Here is a 14,452-nt window from a genome sequence, read left to right on the forward strand (position 1 = left end):
GATAGCATATAGTAGCTATATAGTATATGAAAAGCAAGCGAAAGATCTAGAGCTAGAGCAAGTCCCAGCATCACAGCATCAGCATCAGTAGTTGCCCCATAGACTAGGCTATAGTTTACTATAAGACTTATAGAAAAAGTTCGCAGCTATAGAAGAAAATACTAACAAAATACTAAAAAAATACCAGTGAATTGATCTTCTGTATAAGTCTCACTCTGACTCTTTCTAACTGTCGCTCTCTCTGTCTCTCTCTCTCTATAACTAGTTAGTATAAAAAAGGTCATTTTCAGTTGAGTCCCATTGCAAGTTCAAAATATAAAACCAAACAAAATCGATTCAATTGCTGACAAAAATTCCCAGCATAAACTGTGCAAATTGTAATAAGTAACCTAATTACGTTTATTGAAAACTCATTAGTTTAGGCGTTACAGTGTATAAACTATCGTTTGGAATTTTCATTTCATTCACTTCCGATTTCGCTACCCCCTTCTCTATCTGTATAACTCTGCTCTTGTTTCCATGGTTTCATCATTGATTCCTCCTGAACGTTTGCTCATTCAATTCTGTTCTATAAAATGCAATGAACAAGCGACTTATATCCCAACCACTCTGCATCACTCCACCTGAAAACACAGTCAAAGCCCACAAACCCACTAACCCACCACCCACCGCCCAATCGCCACCCCTTTAACTATGCCACCCGACCATTGTTCGAAATAATAAGCCATTGTTCGAGCCAAATTGATTTAGAGCTTTGTCCATGGACAGGCAGCAGGCTTTGGTTGTTCGAACGGCATTCATAATGAAGTGAATCGTGCATGATTATGCGAAGGTATGCAGAGCGAAGAAGGCCCATGATATATTTCTATAGAGCTGAATGCACACAATGCCCAATTGAATTGGGGGATTATTTGTTTAAGCCAGCATTTGGTAGTAATGAAAGCCGACTGAAGTATGTGAATCACTAAAATGGTTGCTAGCACATTTGTAAAATGAAAATCGGAGATTAGGAGATAGTTTTTTTAATTAAGCATACGCACTGTTGTACCAGCTTAAAAGCAAATTTAATAGCACCTTGGCTAGCTTAAGATATTAATATTCTTACTATAAAATGAAAGCAGCCTTGCAGAAAGAGAAAATTAAACATGGCTTATGTCGGCAATATAAAGTATACGCCTCGTGAACACAATCCTAAAACTACTCTACTACCTCAACATAAAATATGTTTAAATTCGTGTTTGAGAATCATAAAAAACTTGTTTTTATTTTAAAACAAAACTACTTCACCAAGGCTTTAAGCTTTTTAAAATGGAAGCCATTTATTCTACCGGAACAAACAAAATAAATCTTGCTAAATTCAAATGCATAACTGGATTTGCACGAATATTTCCGCCCCCGCCTTATAACTTCTCCAGTTTCTGCTGCTCACATTTCAGTTGATTCACATGCAAAATACTAGAGATTTGCCTTGCCCAAAAGTTCGCCCACAAAAGGCAGGGCCTGGAAAAGGAAAACCCTCGAAACTGGCCGAGTGGAAACGATGACACTAAACAACATTGACACCACAGCTTCAGCTTTTGCAGAGAGGCCGTAAAAAGCGGTCTAGACTACGCCGAACAATGTTTGGGCAGGTCATAAAACGTAAAGCGTTCCGTCGTTGAGGGAGCAACTTTTTACCACTGCTATATGTACTTGTGTGTGCATTTTGTGGGGGGAGATAGTTGGGCATAAGTTTAGCCAACTTATGTGAGCCAAGCCTTTGGCCGAAAGGAAAAGAAAAATAAGGGAAAAATTTCAAGAATTCGATTTGGGCATCATGAACCGAGGCTGACACCAGTAAACTTGCGGTCGGGATAGAATAATCCAAGCACGGTGTACATAAACCGCCCACGACCCGTCACATCTCTCTTTTCCCCTCAAAAAAACCCTTGTCACACTATCTCTTCTCCTTGAATAGAATGTAAGACCTTTTCTATAACATATTTAATACCTTTTGGTTCTTGAGTTTGATTAGCCTTTCAGTTTCTTTTCTTTTTCGACTTGTACTTGTATAGTTTGTTCAACTTCCCCACTCTCTGTACCATAACTTATACACTGTAACCTCCAAGCTCTTGGGTTTTGAGTTTGCTCCCCGTTAGCCACGTATCGTTATTGCGCAGATGATCGAATCCCATTCGAGCACCTAAAACTCGTGTCGGCAAATTGCTGGGATAACCCAACGACTGCCACCGAATAAAGTTCGCTGAATGCAAAACAATGCGAAAAGACTTTGGGACTTTGGGATGCACAGAGATACACAGAGATACACATGCAAAAAAAGCAAATGCAAAAATGCAAATCCAAATGCACAGACACAGATGCAATAATCAAAATGAAAGCACTGCCTTTGTACAAGAACGTGAGCATTTGTGTGTCTTTCGGCATTGTCTGTCCGTGGTCTGTGGCAAAAGTTCTGCACTCCCTGCACTTAGTTCTATTAGAGAAAAGCGACCCACCAGGCCAAAAGAAGCCAGCGACGTTCAAGTCAAGTGCATTCGCATTATACCACTCTTTCTATCTTTCTCTTTCCCTGGGCCATAAAGTGCACAGCACAACTGGCCGGCCACTGATACAGATACAGATACAAAATGCTTAGCTTATCACCATAGTGTATACCACCCACATGTGTATATATACTCGTATACGAGTCGCGATTTTCAAAGCGCGTCTTTCTGTATATACGCACATATATATTTCTTAGCGTCTGTGAATGTGTTTGTTGGCAACAATAACAAGCGAATAATAAAAATAACTAACAGACCAACTACAACAATAGCAGGAACAATAGAGAAAGCAAAAAGCAAATGTCCCCAAACCAAAAATACCCACTGCATCTTGTAGGTTCTCACAAAGGATAGCGTTACGGTTTCGGTGGATGCAGTGGTTTACTATCGGGTATCAAATGCGACCGTCTCTATCGCGAACGTGGAAAATGCTCACCATTCGACCAGGCTACTGGCACAGACTACTCTACGAAACACAATGGGAACTCGGCATTTGCATGAGATACTCAGCGAGCGTATGACGATTTCCGGCACAATGCAGGTGAGTTCAAAACGGTTGACAGTCGCCAGTTGGCCCGGCCCGCCGACAAGCTCTCTCTCCCTCTCTAAAGACTCTAGCGACTCCGTCGGGCTGCTTCCCCTAATTTACTTAGTATACCGGCACAAAGAAATGTACAGAGAAAACAAAATGAATCAGGAAGAAAAACTTCAATTAACATAATAATTATTAACAGTTTCCAATTAGATAAAGTTGTATATTGTATATTGTATATTGTATACTGCATGGCTACACAAAATGTAAACTAATTTAAAAATACCATTTATTCCTTGCGTTGGGCGCTATTTCCCCCAACAAAGCTGTTTAGAAGCACCGTCCCACGTTGGGCGCCAATTATTTAAATACGGTGTCAAAACACAATGATCCATTCCTTTTACCGTGTGGCTTTTCGCTAACAATGTTTTGTAAGAGGAAATTAAAATCATGTGTATCTCAATTTAAAATATTAAAACTTTCTTTGCGTGTACTGAGGAAACGGGAAAATCCACTCAGAATAAATGCAGCTAGGCAGCTAAGCTACTTGCCAGTTCCGTCTGCTGACAGATGACATTTAAGTCTCTGCTCCTAATTATGCAGCATAAGCCTTAAAGTTTTGCGGTGAAACTCCGTCGGCGAAATATTAATTGCGAAATTTAACATCTGCCAAAGGCGAAATGTCTGTCTGGCCTCCGTGCCTGGCATGAAAATAATCTCGGAGCCAAAGCGTTTTTTCATAGCTAGCAAATTGAAAAGTCGACGGGGAGCAGGAGGCGATGAAGTTACGAGCCGCATATCTTAGCAGCTGCCAACTTAACCCAAATTCTATGGTACAAGCCTGGCAACGGGTCGTTTTATTTATTTATTTTCCATGCCATATGAAAAATAGTTCAAAATCAGGCGAAAATCTCGAGCATCAGCATCAGCGGCAGCCGTTGGCTGCTTGCACGTCGATGTGCGAACATGTGCAAAATGCCAAGTTGCCATGGCTCCGTGGCTCCTCCATTCACTCCCCTCGACGATGCCAAGTGCTGCATTTTTAGTTTTCCCATTTCAAGGATGCTGCACGACCCACAAACAATGTGAGGGAAAATGCACCAGCCAAGGGGAGGGGGTGGGAAATAAAAGCAAAACCGAAACAAAACTGTTAACGACCTGAAAAACGCGTGTAAACAAAAACTAATGTATTTTTACTGCTATTTCTCACACGGCTCATCCACCTCCAACCGACCAAACCAACTCAACCATCCAAACTAAACCGACTATACCAACCACCAACCACCTCAACCACCTGGCGTCCAATCATAAACAGGTTCAACTCGACGAAGCCACCGATGCCTGGGGCATCAAAGTTGAACGTGTTGAAATGTAAGTAGCACAGCTTTTTTACCCCCACACACACAGCACTTGCAGTGGCAACCTGGAAAAGTTTCTATGTCAAGCTATAAAAGTAATGTTATAAACGTTTCACCTCGCCTCCAAGTCGAAGTTGATATGCTCTAAAGGACATTGTGAGCTTTGCTTTATAGTGCCACTCATTGGGGGTGATTTCTTTAAAGGGAATGGATTAGTTTTAGTGCTTTCGAATTTTATACCTCTGTTCAGGCAAGTTTGTAAAGAGGAAATCGTCATTGTGTGCCAGTTAAATCCGATTTCTAGAATATACTAGCTCAGATTACATTTAATAGGCCTGCTCCAGTGACACAATTGCATTCACAGGGGAATATAATTATTACTGCACCGATTTTCCATTACTGATCTAATTTGTATGATATTTTTCGAATTAAATCCATTTAATGAGATTTTTAACTGAAAATGTTAATTAAATTTGAGCACTTAACCTGCATCATACCTTTGATTGCTATACCAATAGATATTTTGTTTGCAAAAAAACGTTTTATTTTAGCCCTTAGGAATATATAGTACAATGATATTTCTTTGGGAAGTAATTTATGTATTCACATAAGTAGGTTTTCATTTGACAAATCCAGAAAGCCCCTCGAGAACCCCTTCTTTAACTTTATGAAATCCTGCGGTTCTCCCCCTTTTTCTGATGACTAAAGCCTCTAGAGCCTTCAGTAATTCCCAGCTTATATAACATTTAAATTGGCTAGTTTGAGCCCCACAACAATTCTCATAGCCCCGGCAAGGCCACAGCACTCGAGTTTGTTGGTTATTTGTTTTATTTGCCTTACCATTTTTCCGGGCATTTATCACAATAACGCTGGATGAGTGTGGGAGCTGTAGCTGGGCTGCCCTTTGTCTGCTGTCACCGAGGCCCTGTTGTTATAATTTATTATTTGCCGCTCACGGGGGCAAGTGGCTGGCTACTTTGTCAGCTTCAGTTTTTCGCAGTGCCAAGTGTGTGACGTTGGCATGTCAAATGCTCATACATGGCCAACAATATGACGGCCTGGAGGAGCCTGCTGCTGCTGCCACCGTTGCTGGTGTGTTGGCCATGTTAAAACAGCTGCAACAACTTGACGCAATGTTGTTGGTAGTATTATTGTTGTTGTGGTTATGCTGCGGCTCCTACCTTTTTCCCCCAAAAAACAACCACTTCTGCTCTCCCCAAGGAAAAAACTTGGCCGTTTTGCCATGAAAACGGTTTCATTTTATGGCAGTTGTTGAATTTTTCATTATTGTATCCCGCTTCTTCTTTTTTGTGTTTTAAAATTGATCAGCTGGTTTATAACTTCCTCAAATGGCCAATAAAATGATGCGAGAAATTGTGGTGTTTATGAGTTATATAACTCGATTTAAATTTAAGACAAGCAGGGCGATATAAATATTTTTTGATAAATTAAACTTCACGCCTCGTTGGCCGTAAAAAATGTTTTCCAAGACTGCGTTTGATTTAAAGATGCCCCATTACGCTGGGGAGCACATTAGCATACAGCTCGGCACATTTCCGTTGATAGCTTTCAATTTAATACGGAAAATGCTGAGGAAAGGCACTTGAGAAAAAAATCCTATAAAGCTGGATTTTAAATATAAGCTATGTCGGGATTTTGCAAAAAGAAAATAATGCTGAAAAATTCTAAAGAAATTTCAACATTTTATTATCCTTTTTTATTTTTATGGTAGTTATTATTGCATTTAAAAATATATATATATTTAATGATCCTTTGTGTTAAGCCAAGTGGTTCTATTACAACAATTTTAATGGATGTAAGGTGGGGGGTAGGGGTTATTAAAGGCGTATTCAAATATTTTTTTGATTTTTTATAACATTATCTTTTTTGTTTCTGGGAACCATAAGATATGCCAATATAATGATTATCTTTGAAGAAATATAATATGCGTTTAATTTTTAAGTTGGTGCTATACGGATGAAAAACATACATTTGTATCAGAAGTTTTTGAGATTTTTCTGAGTGCAGAAACATTGTGGTCCAAAATGGTCTTAGCTTTTAGGAGTATTTCCGCCATCTGCAAGTCACGCCAGCTAATCTCATTTTCTCCATCGACCGAGCAGCAAGGACGTGCGCCTGCCCGTGCAACTGCAACGTGCCATGGCCGCCGAGGCAGAAGCCGCCCGAGAAGCCCGCGCCAAAGTCATCGCCGCCGAAGGAGAACAGAAGGCGTCGAGGGCTCTTCGCGAGGCGTCCGAGGTGATTGGCGATTCGCCGGCAGCGCTCCAACTGCGATACCTTCAGGTGGGTTATCAGGGATTTACACGAGACTAACTATCGATTTATACTTTGAATTTAATGCAGACACTCAACACCATATCCGCGGAGAAGAACTCGACCATTGTGTTCCCGCTGCCCATCGATTTAATAACGTATTTCCTCAAGACCAACGAGGCCACAACGCAGAGAAATGCCCGTGAAGCTGCGGCGGCAATTGGCAATACACCGCCGCCATTGCAACTGGCACCGCAACAGCAGCAAATGCAGCCGCAACAACAGCAGCAGCAGTACCAGCAGCAACAGCAACCGCAGCAGCAGCAGCAGCAATACCAGCAGCAGCAGCAGCAGCAACAACCGCAGCAGCAGCAACAACAACCGCAGCAACAGGATCAACTCTATCAACAGGGGCAGCAGATCTCATCAGCCATGTAAATCAGCTTAAGATCATCTAAGGTTCGGCCTTGTCGAACCCAAAATGTCCTGCATAAAGTTGAAAAAGCTATGGATAACCTTGAAGATTGCAACTAAACACACTTCAGAGATATCAGAACATCTATAAGTCCTTGTTATAAATTCTTATCCACATATCGATAGGAGCAACTTGTTCCCGACTTGTTGTTTTCCAGTCGCCAATATGCAATAACAATTTCTAGAACTAGGTAGCCCAGACGTCCAACTTAAAATGTGTATCTCAAATCCCTATCCCCCGAGATGCTAATTTTTTGGGTTATTTGGCTTTAGGGAATGTAATTTGGATAAGTATTTATTATCAAGAAACGTAGATAAATGTGGCTTTCTGGGGTTAATAAAAAAGCAGTCTTCGATTAGGAATCTAATAAATATTTGTGCAGAGCATTCTCAATAAAAAAATAAAAAAAACCATCGGAAACAACGATTCAGGAGAATCAAAAAACTTAGTTCATAACACCGATAAGTGCGATTCGAATGCGTTAGCCGGCAGCAGATCCTTCCAGACAAAATTAAGAGGGATCTGAGGTCAAATAGTTACGAAAATACAAACCTAGATTAGTTTCATACGAGGCGAAAAATAGTGTTTAATATTTGTAGCTTTACGACCAGAGGATGCAATTCTTTATATTTAATGTAGGACCTAGCAGTGCAACTTAAGTTTGCTACACATTTATATAAAAAATAAATGGCATGCCTATACCATTTAATATTGAAATGACATCATATTTATAGAAAAAATTAAAAGCATCATTATATAATATTGAAGTGACACCATATTTATATAAAAAATAAAATCATGCCTATAATATAATATTGAAATGACACCTAATGACATCAATCTATGGTCGCTGAGGTGAAAATTCTAAAACCAACTAGTTTTGAAAGTCTCGAATTAGGAAATTTGAAATAGTCAAAAATAGTTGGTTTGGTTTTGTATTTTCACACCAAAACTGAGTGAACCACAGATTATTTTCTTTTTAAATCAATATTCAACGAAGGTCCGTTTCCTTAAATACAAGTTAACTGGAGATATTATATTATACTTTAAGATCGCAACTCCTTGTTTAATATATTAATACCTTATTTATGGAGATGAAGCGTTGACTAAATTAAGAAAGCGGGCCTGCATTGAACACAAATATCTTATAGAACCGTTGCCGAAGGCGTTTTGTAAATGTTTATCAGTAAGATGTTTGCCCTGTTAAATATGGAGATTTCAGATGACTCGATATATTGCTGTATACTTAGCTATGCCAATTTACGTATAAGTCGTGATCAGAATACCCGTATAAACTAGAGTAAACGTTGTCCACAAACCAATTAAAACTTTATAGGACTTTAATAACTCTAAATATGAACAGTTGTACTCATATGGTACATCCCACATTCCAACATTCCTACAATTTCAAAAACTGTTATTCTGTTTCAACTGGAGTTAATCCAGGAACCTAGATGATTTGTTCAATAATAGTGGGTTCAGAAAGATGGCTAAACCCACTAGTACAGAACAAATCCCTAGTCAGCAACGTTCGTAGGTCCAAAATACGAATGCCAAACAATAAATAAGAGTAATACGAATTTATTGTACATACAATAAACTAATAGAGCAATTAAGCCGTGCAGAACTGGTTTTACCCCATTGAACTACCAATTAAAATTGGATATTATATCAGATATATGTACACCATACACACACAACAACACAAACACAGGACGAAGGACGTCAAGCTTTCTCTCGAAGTAGCAAGTGGCTACTAAAATGGAAGTTTTTCTAGAACTAAAGTATGTAGATGTCGAGCAAAAGAAATAACTAAATTAAAGTGCATTTGCAACACAGAAACGTTTACTTTTTAGCGCACTTCATGGATTACAAAAAAGAGTTATTGAATTAATTATATATACATATACAACATTACGAATTACATATTATGTACAATTTTGCCTTTGAAAAATTTTAAAACGAAAACGATTTCATTATTCATGTATGGTTAGAAATATGTGTAAAGGAACAATAAAATTTCTTCAACTTTTTTGGTATCCAAAAGAGCAAAAACAAAAAGCAAGGCTGGACTTTTATTTATCATCATTTAAACTATATATATAATGTTTTTACGCCCGGTAAGTTTTCCTAACCATTATTATTTATTCAATCAAAATAGATTAGAGAAGGTTTTCCAAGTTTTACATCAAATTCATAGCCCCCCAATAAAACAGCCGCACCTTAGTTATTACATATTTTTCAATTTTATTAGTTATTATCATTATTATTTGTATTATGCATTACACACCTAACCGACTTAACGGACACATTTCTATCATTTTACATCAGCTAAATTCAGTTTCCATTCATATTTGCTTCGTGAATCTGCGTATTAAACCATTATCTGCAATACATGACAATTCTCGGTTGTTATATCTATAATTATTCATCAGACATTGCTGTTCGAGTGTTATTAGCCAACAACCGCTGTCGGCGCATGCAACACGCCTGCCCAGGCAAAAGGCTGAAAAATTTTGTAAATCTTTCAATTTGATTGCCGCAGTTTGTATAAAAAAATTGTGAAATTTTCGTTCTTGTGGTTAATGCCTCGCATGTCGCTTGCGCCGCCAATGGCTGTTAACTTTCAGCTGCCGCAAAATCATTTAATATTATTTCGGTATTATCGTTCAATTTAATTTCTCGTTTATTTCTACACGTTATGTCAAGTTTATATACAAAAATTCATCAACTACGCTAAACAATTTCAGTTTTGCCTGTGAGTTATAACAATATTTTAATTAATTATTTGCAGTGATTCCGTTGTGATTACGTTGAATGCAATTTCATACAATGATTGGTTGTTTTTCTCATTTGTTTTTAAGCCTGGTTATCCTATAAACTGATCTCTGTGTATGTGTTTACGTGTGAAATGCTTTGAGTTGCCGTATAAATCTTCTTTACAAATACATATATCTCAATACGAAATGCTAAACTTTGGTTTTATGCTACAGAATGTGCACACAATGGCCAACACAATATATGCTATATGTACTATATCGATGAACGACAAACTAAAACTATAACAAAAATCAAATAAATTAAATAAAGTCTCCTCAATCGATGTTCGATTCATGTGTTTTTAATCTGGATCTGTTCGTGACGGTCATCTAGAAGCTAAGATAGGTGTGTGTGTGTGTACTGTGTCTTGTGTGGTTGATTGGTTGATACATTGATCGGTTAGGTTAGAGTCATTATCGTCTGATATTTTGCATTTGAAACCCTTGAGATAGCAGTTTATCCGTATGGCTTGAGTCGGGCTATTGATTTGGGCTGCACACGCAAGGAACAGCAGGTCTGGAGAGGAACTAAATGCGGGCCAACGCTGCAGGTTGTACATCAATAGATATATCTAGACTACATGGACAGTGCCCAATTGTGTTGCTTGTGCTTAAGTATACGAACAAAGAATAAACAATAATTTTGGCATAAACTTAAATGTACTATAAACATTCATTGGTTCAATTGCTAACAACGAAATACGTGAAATGCGTTTTTTTTTTGTTTTTTGCTTTTCAATGGTTTGTACAAAATGCAATTTTCGCTTTTCTTTTCTCTAGCCTCAACTACTCGAGGAAGAAGCAACATATTATGTTTCGGGTGATAGATCATCTAGATTTCTGACTTGGAAGTAGAGACGAGGGGTGGACGCCACCTTATAAGTAAATGCCATCATTGGAGTTTCTCATTTGCAACAATTTGAAATACGTAAATGTTCGATTTCTTGATACGGATTGATTGAGTCAAATAATACTTGGCTTAGTCGATAGTCGTGTGTGTGTGTGGAAAGTATCAGAAGAAACTATTCAGCAGAGGGAGGTTAAGATCAAAAAGTTCTAGTTGTAGATTGGATTGGATTGGATTGGTTTGTTTATACAAAAAACCTAAGCACCGATTAAAGTAGCGTTAAATTGTAGCTGTATTCGATTAGAAATTCAATAGAGTTGCCATCAATTTCTTTCGTGTTCTGTTCTTGATTCTTCTTGGTATCATTGTTCGGCCCCTTTCTGTTTCTGGGTAAGCTTAAAAAACTAGTTAAATACTTTCTATTTCCATAGTACATACAGTTAGGTATATAAATTATAAAATAGTTTTGCGTGTAAAATATAAAATTTTGTTTTTCCGATTTAAGTTTTTTTTGTTTGTTTTGTTGATTTTTTTGTGTTTCTTGTTTTTTCGTTTGTAGTTGGTTTCTGAATTGTTTGGATACGCTTAAACACATATACATATAGAGTTCATGTGTGTTGGTTGGTTTGTTGGTATGCAACTATGCCATTAAAAAGTCTTAAGAATTATAGTAAATATGCATATAAATGTATAATATATGTATAACTTTATATACTATATTTATATATATATCGTACGTGTGTGTATGCGTGTGAGAGGGTGTAGGTGATGTGTGTGATTAGGCTGGACTCTGTTTAGTCTTGCACCTCTCGATACGGCACCTCCGACGTGACCGAGAAGGACTCGAAGTAGTGGTTCAAGAACTCGAACGTCGGCCGCTTCTCGGGCACAGCATCCCAGCACTGGAGCAGCAGCTGATAGATGTTGTCCGGGAAGTAGTGATTGGTCGGCTTCGGCATGCGGAAACCGCGCTCGATGTTCTCAATCACCTCGCGACTATGCATGCCCGGATAGGGCACTTGTCCGTACGTGAACAGCTCCATCAGCAGAATGCCATAGGACCACACGTCCGACTTGATCGAGAACTTGCCGTAGATGATCGCCTCGGGCGCCGTCCACTTGACCGGAAACCGTGATCCCTGCTTGGGGCAGTACTCGTCATCAGCGATAACGCGCGCCAATCCAAAATCACAAATCTTCGCCACATTATTCTCCCCAATCAGCACATTGCGGGCCGCCAAATCGCGATGGATGAGCTGCTTGGACTCTAGATATTCCATGCCGCTGGCCACCTGGGTGGCTATGTAGATGAGATCCTCAAAGTGCAAGTAGCGACCATCGCCCTCGCGCAAAAAGTCCAGCAGACTGCCCTTGGACATGTACTCCTGTACGATATAGATGGGCTCCTCCTGGGAAATATCAATCAAGGGTTAACCACTGCGGTCTCATCTACATTTAAGCAACTCACCTGCGAGCAAACCGCATATAGGGCCACTAGGCGGTTGTGGCGAAACTTCTTCATAATGGCCGCCTCCTGGAGGAAAGCAGCGGTGGACATGGTGCCCTCGCGAAGCGTCTTGACCGCCACATCGATGCTGTTGCGCCACTTGCCGTAGAAGACCTCGCCAAAGTTGCCGCGTCCCAGTTTGCGCAGCAGTTGAATCTCCGAGCGCGGAATCTCGTACTTATCGCGCAGCTCCGGTCCCAAGTCCCACATCTGGGGTTGCGGTTTGGGGCAGGGACGCGACAGAATGTGACACAGGCCAAGAGCGTTTTCTTCAGAGATAAGGAAATTAATCAATAGGCCTTACAGTCTCATTGTTATTCCAAATCTTTATACTCACTGCTGTATGCCATGACCAAGGCCTGAAGCGAGGGGAACGTCTGATTGGTGGCTATGTAGTAGCCACCATTATCCAGCGGCTTGATGCGGTAGTGCTTCACATGGTAACCACGTCCATCCTCCCAATCCTTGACAGACAGTGAGTAGCCATTGGGATTGTGCTCGGAAGGTCGCACGAGGAAAGTGCCACGCGGATTCTCCTCGGCCAGCAGCAACTTGTCCGCCTCCTTTCGTAGCACGTTCTCAAAGAACCAGCTGTAGACGGAAGAGGTTGTTTTAATAAGTTATTCAAATGAGTGATGAAAAATCGATTTAAAGAAGGGAAGAGTTCCCAAAATCGTTAAAATTCTAAAGGTAACAGGCACTCACTCTTCGCTATTGACGCTGCGCTCCTCGGCCACAAAGTTGAGCGGGATGAGGCCCTCCTGGCGGGTGTTCAGATTCACAACGCGCCACCAATCGGACTCGGTGTCGTCGATGACCTCCATGCGGTCGCCCTTCATGAAGCTCAGATCGGATTCATCGCGGGATTTATAGTCGTAGAGGGCCACGACCACGCGCTTCAGCACGACACCAGGAACGCCGGCTGGGGGAAAAAATAGAAGTAATAAAAATTGTGACGATGAGGCAGTAAGAGAGGTCGGGTTAGTGGCAATTTTCGTCTGGCTGGGCAAATTTGATTTGCGTCCTTAAATTGCAATTTATGGCGACAAATTGGGAAATAATATTTTTTATTTTCTTTTGCCCATTTGACTAACCAATTTGCCATGGCCAAAACTTAATTAGAATTTAATGAGTTAAAGTATGGTGGAGATGAGGGTGCCAAATGCAAATTGCAAACAGTATAGCATACTTTTTTGGGGGCCGGGGCCATAAATAGCAAAACAATTTCATTTCGTGCCGCGAACCCGCTGCCAAGCCGCAATTTTTGGCACTGACTTGCATTTGGCTAATTGATTTAGCTCACAGCAAGGCAACGCATAAATAAACTGCTCTCGCCGCTTGCCAATTGCCTTGGCCGCTCGCTGCCCTCCATTGGCCATCCCCAGCCCCCTTTTGACCCTTCTGGAGGGTTTCGAGGGGTTAACCACACCCATGCCAACTGCAATGTTCGTGCTGACAAAGGCGGCATTGCAAAGGCAGAAATCACTGGCCAAGCACTCAACCTCTTGATGGGTTTACACGACCTAAGCGGCTTTGGGGCCATATAGGCGGGTATATATGCTATAAAGCAATGGTACTGTCATGTCATGAATACAAATGCCAGCAGTTAGTTAATCGCCTGCCAGCGAGGTTTGCATTCTCAACTAGTGACAGCTCAAATCAAAATAATTCTGTCATTTCAATGGTACACTAATGTGACAGTTATATGATGGAAATATTTGTGAGGGGGTCAGGTCAACCCAAAATGTTCGGGTCATTCGGGAATAGGGTTTTGTAGCTGCTTTTAAGCTTATTAAAATTTATAATTCCACAAACTGCTAGGATACTAAAATGCTTTCCAGAAAAGCCGGAATTTGTGACTTTATAAGGCTCCTTCGGTTTAAAATAAAAATGCGGCTGAAATTGACCCCCTTTTTTTGCATTACTAAATGCTTCCCTCCTAGAATTTCCTCGACGCAAATATAGCTAACCCCTGGCAAATTATAAAACACTTTCTTAGCTGCAACTCCTTGCCCAACTCTCTGGGGTCTCGTGAACGTAATGTCGTGTCATATGGTATGCAATACCGCCGTCAAGGTGGCATTAAACCAACACCAA

At 40.2% G+C, this 14,452-nt stretch overlaps 2 protein-coding genes across 12 annotated transcripts in view; one reads left to right on the top strand and one right to left on the bottom strand.

Annotated features, from left to right (window-relative positions):
• LOC119555219 (band 7 protein CG42540) overlaps nt 1–9,247 on the top strand; it is a 42,242-nt gene extending 32,995 nt beyond the window's left edge. For 9 of the 10 annotated variants that reach the window (XM_037866490.1, XM_037866488.1, XM_037866492.1 and 6 more), the window contains 4 exons: nt 2,881–3,084; nt 4,391–4,446; nt 6,557–6,737; nt 6,798–9,247. In XM_037866490.1, the coding sequence (XP_037722418.1) occupies nt 2,881–3,084; nt 4,391–4,446; nt 6,557–6,737; nt 6,798–7,145 (789 nt within the window). In that variant the 3' untranslated portion in view covers nt 7,146–9,247. The remainder of the gene's footprint in view (nt 1–2,880; nt 3,085–4,390; nt 4,447–6,556; nt 6,738–6,797) is intronic. The other variant, XM_037866483.1, reaches the window with a different exon arrangement.
• A 1,317-nt stretch (nt 9,248–10,564) lies between these two features.
• Nucleotides 10,565–14,452, bottom strand: part of LOC119553144 (tyrosine-protein kinase Src64B) — a 35,328-nt gene continuing 31,440 nt past the window's right edge. The window contains exons 5-8 of one of the 2 annotated variants that reach the window (XM_037863355.1): nt 13,061–13,277; nt 12,693–12,946; nt 12,317–12,627; nt 10,565–12,257 (exon numbers count right to left, since the gene is read on the bottom strand). In XM_037863355.1, the coding sequence (XP_037719283.1) occupies nt 11,643–12,257; nt 12,317–12,627; nt 12,693–12,946; nt 13,061–13,277 (1,397 nt within the window). In that variant the 3' untranslated portion in view covers nt 10,565–11,642. The remainder of the gene's footprint in view (nt 12,258–12,316; nt 12,628–12,692; nt 12,947–13,060; nt 13,278–14,452) is intronic. The other variant, XM_037863356.1, reaches the window with a different exon arrangement.

This window comes from Drosophila subpulchrella, chromosome 3L (genome assembly GCF_014743375.2).
Source record: "Drosophila subpulchrella strain 33 F10 #4 breed RU33 chromosome 3L, RU_Dsub_v1.1 Primary Assembly, whole genome shotgun sequence".
Classification (NCBI taxonomy): domain Eukaryota; kingdom Metazoa; phylum Arthropoda; class Insecta; order Diptera; family Drosophilidae; genus Drosophila; species Drosophila subpulchrella.